The 17,080-nt window shown below is 47.9% G+C and overlaps 1 protein-coding gene across 1 annotated transcript in view; it reads right to left on the bottom strand.

Annotated features, from left to right (window-relative positions):
- Nucleotides 1-427: 427 nt before the first annotated feature.
- The window catches only part of LOC110488849 (sodium/hydrogen exchanger 1), a 50,428-nt gene continuing 33,775 nt past the window's right edge, over nucleotides 428-17,080 (bottom strand). The window contains exons 6-12 of the mRNA XM_036947374.1: nucleotides 10,403-10,492; nucleotides 8,429-8,499; nucleotides 7,352-7,528; nucleotides 6,932-7,055; nucleotides 6,237-6,338; nucleotides 5,078-5,159; nucleotides 428-3,899 (exon numbers count right to left, since the gene is read on the bottom strand). Coding sequence (XP_036803269.1) covers nucleotides 3,565-3,899; nucleotides 5,078-5,159; nucleotides 6,237-6,338; nucleotides 6,932-7,055; nucleotides 7,352-7,528; nucleotides 8,429-8,499; nucleotides 10,403-10,492 — 981 coding nt within the window. The 3' untranslated portion in view covers nucleotides 428-3,564. The remainder of the gene's footprint in view (nucleotides 3,900-5,077; nucleotides 5,160-6,236; nucleotides 6,339-6,931; nucleotides 7,056-7,351; nucleotides 7,529-8,428; nucleotides 8,500-10,402; nucleotides 10,493-17,080) is intronic.

Genomic DNA, 17,080 nt, shown 5'->3' with positions numbered 1-17,080 from the left:
GCTGTAAGGAGACCTCTCTCTCTCCTCCCTCATCATCTAAGCTGTAAGGAGACCTCTCTCTCTCCTCCCTCCTCCTCTAAGCTGTAAGGAGACCTCTCTCTCTCTCCTCCCTCCTCCTCTAAGCTGTAAGGAGACCCCTCTCTCTCCTCCCTCCTCCTCTAAGCTGTAAGGAGACCTCTCTCTCTCTCGTCCCTCCTCATCTAAGCTATAATGAGACCTCTCTCTCTCCCTCTTTCTCCTCCCTCCTCCTCTAAGCTGTAAGGAGACCTCTCTCTCTCATCCCTCCTCCCCTGAGCTGTAAGGAGACCCCTCTCTCTCTCCTCCCTAAGCTGTAAGGAGACCCTCCCTCTCCTCTAAGCTGTAAGGTGACCTCTCTCTCTCCTCCCTCCTCATCTAAGCTGTAAGGAGACCTCTCTCTCCTCCCTTCTCTAAGCTGTAAGGTGACCTCTCTCTCTCCTCCCTCCTCCTCTAAGCTGTAAGGAGACCTCTCTCTCTCTCTCTCCTCCCCTAAACTGTAAGGAGACCTCTCTCTCCTAAGCTGTAAGGAGACCCCTCTCTCACTATCTGGGCATAAAGTGATAGCACACAGAGGTCAGAGAGGGACAAGGGTCATTCTAACACCAAGGTGACAGCCAGCAAACTAGGCCACGGTCTTGGACATCTTAGGCTTCTCTAGTTGAGACAGTTACAGACTCCAGCTAAAGTTGGTTGTACAGTAGGTGGGATGAGGGGTTGCTACGCTATTGAATCAATGTTAGGTGCATTTTACTTTGCACCTAAAAGTGGTTGAATGTCCCGTTGAGATGTTCAGATCGATGAACAACAGTAATCACATTGACAATATAGCTAACAGCCTTTTCAAATCAATTATTCAATTGTTCCTATTGATCCTAAGGCTTGGTGTAGAAAAGAGAAGCAATGCACTGTATACATAATACCTATACAACCATATACTGTACATGACAAGGTTTTCATAGTTTTATACAAACCCTAGATTAGCCTTACGCTGTTGTGCGAGCAGAATAGGTGATGGCTCTTGCGTTCAGATGTGAATTTACTTACAACTAGCTAGCCCGTGATGACTTCTTCGTTTGCATTGACAAGATCACATCATGGCATATGCTTTAAAAGGGCATTTTTCAATTAAATGGTTATAATCAATATATCGCTATACGCATTTTACACCAATATACTGCATTGAACTGCTACTTCTGCACATGCCTGTATCTCCAGGCCAGCATTTTAAATAACATGCAAACCTCATCGGGCATTTGGTGCTTGCGTATGTGACCAAGTGTCTGCGTAGCCAAGCGCTAAAATGGAACTTGGTTCCATTGGTCGCACTGCAAGTCCCCTCCTTATTGGATATCAGGAAGATACAAACCCACGCGAACGCTTGAAAGACTAAACGAGGAGAGATTAACTAGAGATAACGAACTAAAAAATGAACTAGGTTTCCCTTTTTACCTGTGGATTAATCGGAGTAGAGAGGCACGATTTTGTATGACTCCGGGTCAAAATTCTACAAAGAACCAGCTAATAATCGGACCGTATGCATGTCAGGTAAAATAACAACCCGATGTCCATCTCCTAGGATAAACTAGCTAGCAAAAGCTAGCTGGCTAAATGTCTATAAGTGTTTCATGTGAATGTTAACCCGCGTGTCATGATTGTGTCTGTTGTGGATTGACAAAGTCAACATACCTGTGATGGTGGACGCGTAAATATATATTCTGGGTCATTGAGGTGGTTAGACGACAAAGAACCGTTCAGTCCACCCACACCTCATATCCTTCACAGTGATGCCTAAAACTCCAAAATGGCTATGGAACACTACATTTTCAAAAGGGGAGCGCTAAAAACCAAATGAGGAACGTTAAACCGGCAACAGGGTCTTTTAAAAATGTCTAAAATACTTGATGTGAATAAGGTGCAAAGTGAGAAAAGAACAATAGATCAGAGCCATAAGATGCAACATGAATTGTAAGATGCGACTACCAACAAGAGAATATGGAGAAAACACCACAAAATGGTTCTGAAATGGCCCATACTAGAGCCTTTTCTTAAAGGAAACTTGTAAAATATCCTCCTGAGACCCAACAATTAATTTTTCGTCACTCTTTGACATGCCACTGCGTTAAGTCCTGTTGTAGGACATTCTGGGTTTATCCAATGATATCACATGAGTGGGGGTGTGGCCTAGATAACGTTCTCTTCCTGGATTTTCAAAATGGCTGCCAACACAATTCGCATATGCTGTGGTAAGAAGGTAAGTGTATGTATTTGTGTAATTGTAATTTTTGTGAGTTTGAATTCAAATTCCTTCTAGTAAATATCTTAAAGAATGTGGATGGTTTTCAGAGCAGTGTAACCATTCTTTTCCAAATTCAATACGAGCTAAATAAGAGCTCGTTTATAAATGCCCTCTGTAGTAGACATCAGAATGTGGCAAATATGTTTACCTACTGTACCCATTTACTGTAATATACATTTTTCATATTTACTATCAACTTTTTTTTTTATGTCCACTACAGTGCACATACAAATTTGTCTTTGTAAATTATTTGAACCCAAAACAGTTTTTTTTGGCTGGGTGTCAGGAGTATTACAGTATTTGGTGTGATTTTAGGGATTGGCTTATATAGGGGATTTCCATTCAAGATCAACAAATCTCTTGGTGTTGCATCACAATCCTTCTTTTATGTAAATGATCTTCTACTGCACAGCATACACATCTCAGCCATGCTGCCGATTTTGTATGTTCGTTTAAAATAGAGAGGCGACGCTTGAAACGGCGATGCAACATTTCCAAGTGTGGCGCATTGACACATTCCTTAGACTTAGGGTCTCCATAGGCGAGTTGGTGAAGAGGTCTGTCGAGTTTAGCACAGTGAAAACATCCAGTGTGAAGTACATCCAGTGTACAGCACCGAGTACACCACGTAGAACCCTGACCAACTGAAGGACAAACGATGACAAAAGACAACCACATAAACAACAGCCTCGTATCAACCCTGAAATTAAAAAAATGCCGTTTAAGAGGTTAATTGTGTGATACAATGCACCTAGTGAAAAGGGGTTTACTCTGTCTGACAAAAAAAAAAAATGAGGCCAATTTTTCTTGAAAGTAGAAGAACGATCGTAAACGTTATGAAGACAAAATGTGGAACATTGTCTGTGACTAAACCAGTCCAACCCTTTGGTAACGCATAATTATGTTCCCCTGTCTCTCGGGATAATTCCCACCAAGCCCAAGATCACCCAAGGTGGCGACTGCCTTCCTATCACTTAAACAACGAAAAAAGAGCAATGACAACTATTGAAAAAAGATGGCTATTTAATCTCCTTTTTTCTTTTGGTTCATAAATCAAGTTATGTCCCAAGTCCTTTCTTAACAGTTTTGGCTTTATTGGTTCCTCAACCAATGGGATAGCAAACTCAAATGAGGTGGTGGTGGAGTGAGAGGAGGTGGACCTTTCCCCTGTAGTGCCCCACTCATGGGGAGGAGCCGCTACAACCAGGCCCCTCCCTATTCCTCACAATGGGAGGAGCTAGTTGTTTTTTTTAGGGAAGGAATGGTTCATCCTCCTCGTCCTCATTACTGGGTCCCGGGTCACTCAGACACCTCATCAGCCCTGGGTTCTTGTTGCCCCCCTCTCCCTTCTCCCCTTTCCCGGCCGGCTTCATCATCAGGCCTTGGTCCTCATCCCGGTCAGCCCCCTCCCTCTGACCCAGGCCCGTGGCACCCTCCCTCTGACCCAGGCTCTGGCCCGTGGCACCCTCCTTGGAGAACTCGTTCAGCATGTTGACAGAGTCCGGGGACTGGGGGGAGGCCAGGTCCACCTGGATGGTGGGGACGCCGTCTGAAGACGCCTTGATGTTGTAGAAGGCGTTGGGGTCTGCGCGGGGCAGGCAAGGAAAGGGTTAGCGCACGGTACATTACTCCAAACAGGGGAGGCCAACCCGAGCGCACGTTGAGGAGGCAAACGCTGTGTAATGTCGCAGATAGAAATGTCACGAATAGAGCTTACCTCATTCCCATTCTACACGTTAAGTGTATGTTTGTTCCATATAATACCTTTCATTTCTGAACGTTCCACCGCGTCATGGCATGGCTTGTTTAGTCGAAGCAGGTGTGCTAGTGCTGAGCTGGGCTAGAACAGCAGGCTCACACACTGTGCCTCTCTACGACTAGGGTTGGCCAACCCTGACTAGAACAAATACTTAAACTGTTCCCCGAACAAAAATAGACATACAATACACATTCACAAAAAGACTCACATTATTCTTTTTTTTTATGCACAATTATGAACAGACAATTACACCACAACTGTGGAGCTGCATCGTGCCGTAACCTGATCATGTCAATCAAATGTATGCTAGAATCATGGGTATCGCATTGACAAATGGAAGCGGGCAACATTTACATGCATATACAAGTAAGTTTGTAGCCGAGGCCATTGGTCGCCACAGCCGCCTTCTACACTCACTAGAGCTGTACTACATACCTGGAATGACTTTGGCCCCTCCCTTCTCAGCTTTGAAACCACTGCCTACAATGAAACCAAGCGCAATGCTGCTTTACATGCCAGCTTACACATGCAAACATATTTCCAGTCGAAATACCATAAAAAAGTGGAGTAGCCTACTGCATAACAGCGTAATATAATAGTGCATTCTGCAGATAGCGTCGTTGACAGCCCTTAAACATTACAAACTGTACAATCTTGCCAAACTAAGTATACTACGTGTGAAGTAAACGGATTCCTTTCGACTCAAAACGACATCAAAATATATTTTTCAAGTGATAAAGTGCAACGGTGCCCAAAAGGTCTGTGACGGAACAAGTTTGCTTCCATCATCTTTCCTGTTGCTTCAAAAGGAACCTTGCAACAACTGTTGATTCACACTACTAAGCCACGCTAACTTGGCTACACATCCACCATAGTTGCTGGAACCATGCGGGAAAGGACCATTTGAATAGAAATGTCAGTGCCAGACCAGTAACGGTAGAGGGTTGGCAAAATAGTGTAAGAGGGGAGCGTCAGAGTGTGATGTGGGTGTAGGATGGACTCACCTGAGGCCAGTCTGGCTCTGCACATGGTGGGGGAGTCGGGAATTGCGCCAGGGACTGTGAGGTAGTTACTCATCTCTGTCATCTGTTCACAGGCACACACAAGCAACCGTTTCAATATACAAGGGTTGTGGGTTCGATTCCCACATCAGACACGTGTAGTGGATACTGTATGTCGGCGACTGCCAGTCACTCTAGATTAAAGCATAGTGCCACACATCCATATTACTGACGATACAATATGATACGTTATTTTAGTGAGGTCTACTATACAGAAAGAAATGCATTACAGCAATACATCCAAACACTAAATAGGCCTACACCAAATCAATACAACACAATATGACTGACAATATCATAAAGCCCAACCAAGACACATCCTGAAGACAAAAGTGCCATTCAAGTTTGACAGGTCACTAAATTGTGTCTACCGGTGTGTCGGGATCAGCGTTTTCCTCAACTCTACGGTGCCCTTTAAAAAGTTCTATTCAATCAAGATGTTACTTCATTTCCTAAATAGAACCATTCTGCTGGGATCGGCAGAGTCCTCAGTCTACAGTGCCCTTTTTAAAATCAGTTCTATTTAATCAAGATGTTACTTCCATTTTCATTACATAATTAGAGACTGATTCATTGCAAGTTGGCCGTCGGGCCACAAGGCTGCATGAATGAATCAGGAACTGATTGTGTCAGGCAAATTAATTGAATGGAGGGGGTGGGACACTGACTAAATCCATCAGAGGCTAAATTAATGTGAAGAAAGAAAGAAAGTTTACTCCTGCGAGTAGTGAGAGAACTTTGTGTCTGGTTGTCTGTTGAAGTTCTCTCTATGTCTGGGGGAGTCTTAGCATGGCTTCCAAAACTGATTTTGCCACATTTCATCGTTTCACCCAGAAGAACAGATGTTTTGACCAGATCGAAGGAGCAGCGTTTGGCCACGTGGGCTTCCATCCTTAATCCACCCTGTTTCAGAGAGTAGGCTGTTTGGACCAGTAACTTTTGGGAGGATTGCATGTATCAATCTATTTCATGTATCGTTTGCCCATGAGGTGATAAATGTAGTTCTATTGAATTGGTAGAATTCCAGACTAAGTGAGCACAACAATGGTGAACACAGCGTTCAACCTGGTTTAACCAGGCTAGGAGAGTCTGCAGGTCTTACCTTCTTCTCTAGCTCGATCAACCTCTGCTTCTTCAGGAGGAAGTCGTTCCATCCGTCCTCGAAGGGATCGGCCACCAGAGTGTGTCTGTTGTAGGAGCGCAGCTGGAGGGAGTGACAACACACACACTCAACTCACACTATGGGACAGGAATGCTATTGAGCTAGGACCACATAATAATAATGATAATACACTTTCCAGGCACCAGAGTGGATCTGTTATAGGAGCGCAGCTGGGAGGAAGGAGAGACAAAGCACATTCATTCAACTCACACCACGGGACAGGGAGGTCTCGTCTAGGACCACACAGCAACAATGCACACTTGTGTTCATAACGATACAGGCTCACGACTACTTCAGTACTATAATATCTTAAGAGATTTTACGTTTGACAATACTAATGAGGACATGACAAACGAAGCAATGTATGTAAAATGTATGCAAGCATGACTAAGTCGCTATGGATAAAAGGTTCTGCTAAATGGCATATATTATATCACGTCAAATTGTCTTCTCTTTGCAAACAGAGTGAGCATCTGAATTCCTACATTACTAGCCGAGAGCATACACCCCCCCCCCAAAAAAAAAAAACAGATCTGAGATCAGCTTTGCAGTTGCTCTCCTAATGTTACCCCTCAGATGTTAATGCTACCCCTTACCCCGCAAGAGGGTAAATCTGATCCTGGATCAGCGCTCACCCTCTGGCGGGTCTTCTGCAGGTTACTCCTGAGGATCTTCCTGATCTCCTCCTCACGGCCCTTGGTGAACTGAGGCAGGGCCCGCTCTGCTACAGGGGGCGGCAGCTTCTTGGGCTGGATGTTCCTGGGAGAGAGGACGGAGAAAAACAAGAGACACATTGACTGCGGCTCTATGGATAACTATGGTTGCTGTTGGCCATTACCAAGCTCTAACTCACTTGGCAATTACTTCCTGTAACATCCACGAGAAATAGTCAGGCACATTCTCCCATACCAGTTATTTACAGGAAGTCATTTATCGTTCAGCCTCTTGACTTTCAAACCTCTCTGGCGCTCGCAGACAATGTGGAAACGGCTATTAAGTGTAGCGCAGGTGAGCTTAAAAGGGAGCTGGAGGAGGAACGAGGGCGGAGCACTTACTGCATGGAGACCTGCGAGGGCACGGCGGAGGGCAGCTTGACGCCCCCGCCGCTCTCCACCAGCTCGATGGCCTGCTTGAACTCCATCTTGTGGTAGAAGGCGATGAGCTGCGGCTCCTTGTAGCGCTCGCCCGCTATCAGGCACTTCTTTATGTACTTCTTGTTGAAGCGGTTTAGCCTGAAGGGGAGAGACGAGAAAACAAGTCAACCTTCGAGTCCTTTTATCCAATTGCCTCCATGTCTTGTTCCCTCCATAGTACACAGCCATAACCAGCCTCATTAAAACCTTATAAAGGTTCATTGATGAAAAGTTCTTGAATATGAGTAGAACACACACACACACACACACACACGCAAAACACTGGGAGACCGTGTTGCCTCTGGCAGGAACACACACTGTGAAAACGGACCGCTGTAGGATGAGCCCAGTGTTTTCATCATAACGCTCTAAAAAGGAGGGACTCTACACCAGAGAGATCGATCCAGTTAGACGTGGTGTTCTCGCCACGCTCTAGTCTGTCCGGAACAGAATCTGAACTATATGACAACTGCCAGGTGATAAATCGGCATACAGAGACGTCTGAGCAAATCTTATACATGGTTCTCTTGAGAGAATAACTGCCACATAGAATACCCAAGGGCTGTTCAAACACCATACTGTTGTGGGTAAATCCTGCATAGGGAAGGAAAATGCACAAAACGATTCAGGTTCACTCGGTTAGGAATGGCGATGCTATACGATTGCCATCACATTCTTGGATTCGGTAAGGTTTCATTGAAGGAGAAAGCCATCTGTTCTGAAAGATAATCCACTTAAGGTGCTTAGCTGTCACTGCCAGCGCCCGAGGGATCGCAGCATAACCGCCACGTTTACGGAGTCAGCCTTAGAATCTTTGTTAACCCTGTTAAAACACAAGTCAAACCGAAGGAAAATCGGCAACAAGCCGAGATGACTGGACTGTGTAGTGGAAAGGTTAAGGGTCTTAACTTGAAGAGGTAATCAAATGTTTTTATACAGTGAAAATAAAATACACAGCGCTCGTCACCGTGACCCTTTAGTCCTTCCTTTGCTACCTACTTGTCTTTCCAGTGGTGATGGCCGTAGTGTCCACAGATGTCCTCAATGCCAGTCAGCAGGTGGTCCAGGAACTAGGGGGAGAAAACAACGTTTACGTCTAAATATTGTATCTACGCTAACCAACAAGAGGGACAGATATTTGAAATGCTTTTTTTTTTTTTAAACTTTAAAAGTGTAACCAAGCCTAAACTGTTACTACTTTTTCCTGTCTCGATTACATGTAAATAGTACAGAGAGGTATATTTTCCCATCATACAGACCACCATTTTGTCATTTTGGGGATTTTCCCCTAAATAGCCTTTTCTCCATGGAGATTCTCCCACTTGCAACATGAATTGGCCACAATCTGGCCAATAGAGAGAGCATTAGGCCTAGGTGATGTCCATCACACTCACAGATTGAAGCAGAGAAATAGGCACTGGCAGATGACGTTCGGTCGGTGGTCAATTCTGTTCCTGTATTTTGATTATGGCCACCGCTGTGACAGTTCTGCACAGGGACAGTTTGACATGCGGAGTTGCTATGGGAACAAGCAGTTTTGGTCGCGCCACTGAATTTATTTTAAATTTGCATCGAAATCGACACGCATAACAATGTTCTTGTGCAGCGAAGGGATTTTCTTGACATTAGTTTCTGCATCAGTTCTATAACTGGTCGAAGAAAACGTTCCCATTTCTCGCAATAGTACTTTATAATGAAAGCCTCAGGCAAGGTGACACACAACAGGTCAGGGTCAGCCCCAGGTGCCAATTAGTCAAAAGATTATTGAGTAAAACAACTGCAGCCTCAAATATCCATTCATCGAACAACCTACTGACCAATTTGTGAGACCACAAACCTAATGGTGCTGACACTAAAACCATGAGGGACTCATGGCTCTACCTGGCTCTAAGATGCACTCCTCCACTCCTGGAATGCACCAGGAGTCCTAAAACAGCTCGGTTGACTTTATATCACTGCCATTTACAGCGGGGAAGATGCTATAAGCTGGTAACCGGGCAATCTAGCCTAGAGCGCCGGTGACTCATCGCTCTTTCGGTGCACCAGAGAGCCAACAGAGCCCCGTAGAGAGACACTCTGTGTGTGTGTGTGTGTGTGTGTGTGTGTGTGTGTGTGTGTGTGTGTGTGTGTGTACAGTACGTGCCATTATTCTGTGGCTATTATTAGCAACAGTAGCTACCGAGAGACGGTGTGCCGTGCTGCTCAGTGGTCACTCCAGGGCAGAGAGAGAATGACCAGTAGCATCAGAGGAAGCCAGGCCTAAGCAGGGGTTTTTACTTGCCAATCTGGCAACCAGGGTGGATGAGTGGGTGGAGACAGTGGAGAATGAGAGGATGGTCCATTGGGAGCCATAGAACAATGCAGGAAGTTTAATTAGTCCGAGTTAAGAGGAAGCAGGGGAATGCTGCTTTCCAATATTAAAACCTCAGCAAGGCAATGTCAGCAAGACAAAATACATTAGCAGAAGATAATTCCATTAATGGCCAGTACGGGGGAAGGGCAGAGCAATATTTGGCACTCAACATGTAATGACAGTACTGTAGTCTGGACAGATACTGCATTTGAAAGTCAAAATGGACATCCCGCAGATTGAAATAACCAAATCCATTAATGCAATAGCCCATTTTAAAAACGGCAAGCTGGCTCGATAATTACGGTGAACAAGGACAGCCTTGCAGTGTAGCTTCATTGAGTTTCTTGCTCTTGTGCTGCGAATTTCATAACCTGACCAGGGCCTGTTGGGCCTGTATTTATAAAGTGTCTCAGAGTAGCAGTGCAGATCTAGGATCAGTTTTGCCATTTAGATCATAAAATATCAGCACTCTTACCATGAGACGCTTTACGAATACGGGCCCAGAGCTCGTATATCCCCAGCAGGAAATTGACTTGTCTGATGGGTGGTCCAGCTACAGAGGAGGGGATAGAGAAGGAGAGGCCAGGATGTGAGGGGGTTGATGGTGGTTAAAAGGTTACCTGGGTGTGGATCTCCTCATTGATGGAGCGCTTGGCCTCCTGCTTCTTCTTCACAGCCAACAGGTCCACCAGGGGTTTGATAGTCATGCCCTGAGAAGGGGAGGAGGAGAAGAAAGGTACCATTTGAGATCCAAAAGAACAAGTGATAAATGTCCATCTTTAAATACTACGCGACACCAGCGACCCGAGAGAAGCCTGTAGATGTCCATTTCAATACCTTTCATTCGTGTGCATGTTCGTTTCCTCAGTCACTGCACAGAGAAGCACTGGCTATGGGCAGATGCACACATTCACACTGAGGCGATTTGCGATCTAATGCATATTGATTAGGTTGTACCAAAACATGCCGCGCGCACACACACACACACACACACACCACACATCAGGGTCGCCCCGAGTTTGTCAGGAGTTGCTAAAAAAAACTTTCCTCTTGGATCGATGCAGCAGCTCAGGTGGAAATAAAATGCTAAAATGCATCCAATGTCCTCTCAAACAATTTAGCAGTCAAGCGACATTTGCATTTAAATGAGACGTGCTGGGAAACGGTATTATCAGTGCTGGTTAATATACCACTTGGCATACTGGTTCAAGCTATTTCTTGTATCCTGTTCCAGTGTGTGTGTGTGTGTCTGTCCGTTCCAGTGTGTGTGTGTCTGTCCGTTCCAGTGTGTGTGTGTGTGTGTGTCTGTCAGTTCCAGTGTGTGTGTCTGTCAGTTCCAGTGTGTGTGTGTGTGTGTATGTCAGTTCCAGTGTGTGTGTGTGTGTCTGTCAGTTCCAGTGTGTGTGTGTGTGTGTCTGTCAGTTCCAGTGTGTGTGTGTGTGTGTGTGTGTGTGTCTGTCAGTTCCAGTGTGTGTGTGTGTGTGTCTGTCAGTTCCAGTGTGTGTGTGTGTGTGTGTCAGTTCCAGTGTGTGTGTGTGTGTGTCTGTCAGTTCCAGTGTGTGTGTGTGTGTGTGTCTGTCCGTTCCAGTGTGTGTGTGTGTGTGTGTGTCTGTCCGTTCCAGTGTGTGTGTGTCTGTCCGTTCCAGTGTGTGTGTGTCTGTCCGTTCCAGTGTGTGTGTGTCTGTCCGTTCCAGTGTGTGTGTGTGTGTGTGTGTGTCTGTCAGTTCCAGTGTGTGTGTGTCTGTCAGTTCCAGTGTGTGTGTGTGTGTGTCTGTCAGTTCCAGTGTGTGTGTGTGTGTGTGTGTGTCTGTCATTTCCAGTGTGTGTGTGTGTGTGTGTGTGTGTGTCTGTCAGTTCCAGTGTGTGTGTGTGTGTGTGTGTGTGTCTGTCAGTTCCAGTGTGTGTGTGTGCGTGTCTGTCAGTTCCAGTGTGTGTGTGTCTGTCCGTTCCAGTGTGTGTGTGTCTGTCCGTTCCAGTGTGTGTGTCTGTCCGTTCCAGTGTGTGTGTGTGTCTGTCCGTTCCAGTGTGTGTGTGTGTGTGTGTGTGTGTCTGTCCGTTCCAGTGTGTGTGTGTGTGTGTCCGATCCAGTGTGTGTGTCCGATCCAGTGTGTGTGTGTGTGTGTGTGTCCGATCCAGTGTGTGTGTGTGTGTGTGTGTGTGTGTCCGATCCAGTGTGTGTGTGTGTGTGTGTGTGTGTGTGTGTCCGATCCAGTGTGTGTGTGTGTGTGTCCGATCCAGTGTGTGTGTGTGTGTGTGTGTGTGTGTGTGTGTGTGTCCGATCCAGTGTGTGTGTGTGTGTGTGTGTCCGATCCAGTGTGTGTGTGTGTGTGTCCGATCCAGTGTGTGTGTGTGTGTGTGTGTGTGTGTCCGATCCAGTGTGTGTGTGTGTGTGTGTCCGATCCAGTGTGTGTGTGTGTGTGTGTGTGTGTGTGTCCGATCCAGTGTGTGTGTGTGTGTGTGTGTGTCCGATCCAGTGTGTGTGTGTGTGTGTGTGTCCGATCCAGTGTGTGTGTGTGTGTGTGTGTGTCCGATCCAGTGTGTGTGTGTGTGTGTGTGTCCGATCCAGTGTGTGTGTGTGTGTGTGTGTCCGATCCAGTGTGTGTGTGTGTGTGTGTCCGATCCAGTGTGTGTGTGTGTGTGTGTGTCCGATCCAGTGTGTGTGTGTGTGTGTGTGTCCGATCCAGTGTGTGTGTGTGTGTGTCTGTCAGTTCCAGTGTGTGTGTGTGTGTGTGTGTGTGTGTCTGTCAGTTCCAGTGTGTGTGTGTGTGTGTCTGTCAGTTCCAGTGTGTGTGTGTGTGTGTGTCAGTTCCAGTGTGTGTGTGTGTGTGTCTGTCAGTTCCAGTGTGTGTGTGTGTGTGTGTCTGTCCGTTCCAGTGTGTGTGTGTGTGTGTGTGTCTGTCCGTTCCAGTGTGTGTGTGTCTGTCCGTTCCAGTGTGTGTGTGTCTGTCCGTTCCAGTGTGTGTGTGTCTGTCCGTTCCAGTGTGTGTGTGTGTGTGTGTGTGTCTGTCAGTTCCAGTGTGTGTGTGTCTGTCAGTTCCAGTGTGTGTGTGTGTGTGTCTGTCAGTTCCAGTGTGTGTGTGTGTGTGTGTGTGTCTGTCATTTCCAGTGTGTGTGTGTGTGTGTGTGTGTGTGTCTGTCAGTTCCAGTGTGTGTGTGTGTGTGTGTGTGTGTCTGTCAGTTCCAGTGTGTGTGTGTGCGTGTCTGTCAGTTCCAGTGTGTGTGTGTCTGTCCGTTCCAGTGTGTGTGTGTCTGTCCGTTCCAGTGTGTGTGTCTGTCCGTTCCAGTGTGTGTGTGTGTCTGTCCGTTCCAGTGTGTGTGTGTGTGTGTGTGTGTGTCTGTCCGTTCCAGTGTGTGTGTGTGTGTGTCCGATCCAGTGTGTGTGTCCGATCCAGTGTGTGTGTGTGTGTGTGTGTCCGATCCAGTGTGTGTGTGTGTGTGTGTGTGTGTGTCCGATCCAGTGTGTGTGTGTGTGTGTGTGTGTGTGTGTGTCCGATCCAGTGTGTGTGTGTGTGTGTCCGATCCAGTGTGTGTGTGTGTGTGTGTGTGTGTGTGTGTGTGTGTCCGATCCAGTGTGTGTGTGTGTGTGTGTGTCCGATCCAGTGTGTGTGTGTGTGTGTCCGATCCAGTGTGTGTGTGTGTGTGTGTGTGTGTGTCCGATCCAGTGTGTGTGTGTGTGTGTCCGATCCAGTGTGTGTGTGTGTGTGTGTGTGTGTGTGTCCGATCCAGTGTGTGTGTGTGTGTGTGTGTGTCCGATCCAGTGTGTGTGTGTGTGTGTGTGTCCGATCCAGTGTGTGTGTGTGTGTGTGTGTGTCCGATCCAGTGTGTGTGTGTGTGTGTGTGTCCGATCCAGTGTGTGTGTGTGTGTGTGTGTCCGATCCAGTGTGTGTGTGTGTGTGTGTCCGATCCAGTGTGTGTGTGTGTGTGTGTGTCCGATCCAGTGTGTGTGTGTGTGTGTGTGTCCGATCCAGTGTGTGTGTGTGTGTGTGTCCGATCCAGTGTGTGTGTGTGTGTGTGTGTCCGATCCAGTGTGTGTGTGTGTGTGTCCGATCCAGTGTGTGTGTGTGTGTGTCCGATCCAGTGTGTGTGTGTGTGTGTCCGATCCAGTGTGTGTGTGTGTGTGTGTGTGTGTGTGTGTGTGTGTGTGTGTGTGTGTCCGATCCAGTGTGTGTGTGTGTGTGTGTGTGTCCGATCCAGTGTGTGTGTGTGTGTGTGTCCGATCCAGTGTGTGTGTGTGTGTGTGTCTGATCCAGTGTGTGTGTGTGTGTGTGTCCGATCCAGTGTGTGTGTGTGTGTGTGTGTTTGTCCGATCCAGTGTGTGTGTGTCCGATCCAGTGCGTGTGTGTCTGTCCGTTCCAGTGTGTGTGTGTGTGTGTGTGTCTGTCCGTTCCAGTGTGTGTGTGTGTGTGTCTGTCCGTTCCAGTGTGTGTGTGTGTCTGTCCGTTCCAGTGTGTGTGTGTGTGTTTCCGTTCCAGTGTGTGTGTCTGTCTGTCCGTTCCAATGTGTGTGTATCTGTCCGTTCCAGTGTGTGTGTGTATCTGTCCGTTCCAGTGTGTGTGTGTATCTGTCCGTTCCAGTGTGTGTGTGTATCTGTCCGTTCCAGTGTGTGTGTGTATCTGTCCGTTCCAGTGTGTGTGTGTGTATCTGTCCGTTCCAGTGTGTGTGTGTGTATCTGTCCGTTCCAGTGTGTGTGTGTGTATCTGTCCGTTCCAGTGTGTGTGTGTGTGTATCTGTCCGTTCCAGTGTGTGTGTGTATCTGTCCGTTCCAGTGTGTGTGTGTGTATCTGTCCGTTCCAGTGTGTGTGTGTGTATCTGTCCGTTCCAGTGTGTGTGTGTGTATCTGTCCGTTCCAGTGTGTGTGTGTGTATCTGTCCGTTCCAGTGTGTGTGTGTGTATCTGTCCGTTCCAGTGTGTGTGTGTGTATCTGTCCGTTCCAGTGTGTGTGTGTGTATCTGTCCGTTCCAGTGTGTGTGTGTGTATCTGTCCGTTCCAGTGTGTGTGTGTGTATCTGTCCGTTCCAGTGTGTGTGTGTGTATCTGTCCGTTCCAGTGTGTGTGTGTGTATCTGTCCGTTCCAGTGTGTGTGTGTGTATCTGTCCGTTCCAGTGTGTGTGTGTGTATCTGTCCGTTCCAGTGTGTGTGTGTGTATCTGTCCGTTCCAGTGTGTGTGTGTATATCTGTCCGTTCCAGTGTGTGTGTGTGTCTGTCCGTTCCAGTGTGTGTGTGTGTGTCTGTCCGTTCCAGTGTGTGTGTGTGTCTGTCCGTTCCAGTGTGTGTGTGTGTCTGTCCGTTCCAGTGTGTGTGTGTCTGTCCGTTCCAGTGTGTGTGTGTCTGTCCGTTCCAGTGTGTGTGTGTCTGTCCGTTCCAGTGTGTGTGTGTCTGTCCGTTCCAGTGTGTGTGTGTCTGTCCGTTCCAGCGTGTGTGTGTATGTCTGTCCGTTCCAGCGTGTGTGTGTATGTCTGTCCGTTCCAGCGTGTGTGTGTATGTCTGTCCGTTCCAGCGTGTGTGTGTATGTCTGTCCGTTCCAGCGTGTGTGTGTCTGTCCGTTCCAGCGTGTGTGTGTCTGTCCGTTCCAGCGTGTGTGTGTCTGTCCGTTCCAGCGTGTGTGTGTCTGTCCGTTCCAGCGTGTGTGTGTGTGTCTGTCCGTTCCAGCGTGTGTGTGTGTGTCTGTCCGTTCCAGCGTGTGTGTGTGTGTCTGTCCGTTCCAGCGTGTGTGTGTGTGTCTGTCCGTTCCAGCGTGTGTGTGTGTGTCTGTCCGTTCCAGCGTGTGTGTGTGTGTCTGTCCGTTCCAGCGTGTGTGTGTGTGTCTGTCCGTTCCAGCGTGTGTGTGTGTGTCTGTCCGTTCCAGCGTGTGTGTGTGTGTCTGTCCGTTCCAGCGTGTGTGTGTGTGTCTGTCCGTTCCAGCGTGTGTGTGTGTGTCTGTCCGTTCCAGCGTGTGTGTGTGTGTCTGTCCGTTCCAGCGTGTGTGTGTCTGTCCGTTCCAGCGTGTGTGTGTCTGTCCGTTCCAGCGTGTGTGTGTCTGTCCGTTCCAGCGTGTGTGTGTCTGTCCGTTCCAGCGTGTGTGTGTCTGTCCGTTCCAGCGTGTGTGTGTCTGTCCGTTCCAGCGTGTTTTGTGTCTGTCCGTTCCAGCGTGTGTGTGTCTGTCCGTTCCAGCGTGTGTGTGTCTGTCCGTTCCAGCGTGTGTGTGTCTGTCCGTTCCAGCGTGTGTGTGTCTGTCCGTTCCAGTGTGTGTGTCTGTCCAATCCAGTGTGTGTGTGTGTGTCTGTCCGTTCCAGTGTGTGTGTGTGTCTGTCCGTTCCAGTGTGTGTGTGTGTGTCTGTCCGTTCCAGTGTGTGTGTGTGTGTCTGTCCGTTCCAGTGTGTGTGTGTGTGTCTGTCCGTTCCAGTGTGTGTGTGTGTATCTGTCCGTTCCAGTGTGTGTGTGTGTATCTGTCCGTTCCAGTGTGTGTGTGTGTATCTGTCCGTTCCAGTGTGTGTGTGTGTATCTGTCCGTTCCAGTGTGTGTGTGTGTATCTGTCCGTTCCAGTGTGTGTGTGTGTATCTGTCCGTTCCAGTGTGTGTGTGTGTATCTGTCCGTTCCAGTGTGTGTGTGTGTATCTGTCCGTTCCAGTGTGTGTGTGTATATCTGTCCGTTCCAGTGTGTGTGTGTGTCTGTCCGTTCCAGTGTGTGTGTGTGTCTGTCCGTTCCAGTGTGTGTGTGTGTCTGTCCGTTCCAGTGTGTGTGTGTGTCTGTCCGTTCCAGTGTGTGTGTGTCTGTCCGTTCCAGTGTGTGTGTGTCTGTCCGTTCCAGTGTGTGTGTATGTCTGTCCGTTCCAGCGTGTGTGTGTATGTCTGTCCGTTCCAGCGTGTGTGTGTATGTCTGTCCGTTCCAGCGTGTGTGTGTATGTCTGTCCGTTCCAGCGTGTGTGTGTATGTCTGTCCGTTCCAGCGTGTGTGTGTATGTCTGTCCGTTCCAGCGTGTGTGTGTATGTCTGTCCGTTCCAGCGTGTGTGTGTCTGTCCGTTCCAGCGTGTGTGTGTCTGTCCGTTCCAGCGTGTGTGTGTCTGTCCGTTCCAGCGTGTGTGTGTCTGTCCGTTCCAGCGTGTGTGTGTCTGTCCGTTCCAGCGTGTGTGTGTGTGTCTGTCCGTTCCAGCGTGTGTGTGTGTGTCTGTCCGTTCCAGCGTGTGTGTGTGTGTCTGTCCGTTCCAGCGTGTGTGTGTGTGTCTGTCCGTTCCAGCGTGTGTGTGTGTGTCTGTCCGTTCCAGCGTGTGTGTGTGTGTCTGTCCGTTCCAGCGTGTGTGTGTGTGTCTGTCCGTTCCAGCGT

The sequence above is a fragment of the Oncorhynchus mykiss genome, chromosome 2, assembly GCF_013265735.2.
Source record: "Oncorhynchus mykiss isolate Arlee chromosome 2, USDA_OmykA_1.1, whole genome shotgun sequence".
NCBI lineage: Eukaryota > Metazoa > Chordata > Actinopteri > Salmoniformes > Salmonidae > Oncorhynchus > Oncorhynchus mykiss.
Note: the sequence above shows the minus strand (reverse complement) of the source record. Positions and strands in the feature narration are given on the sequence as shown.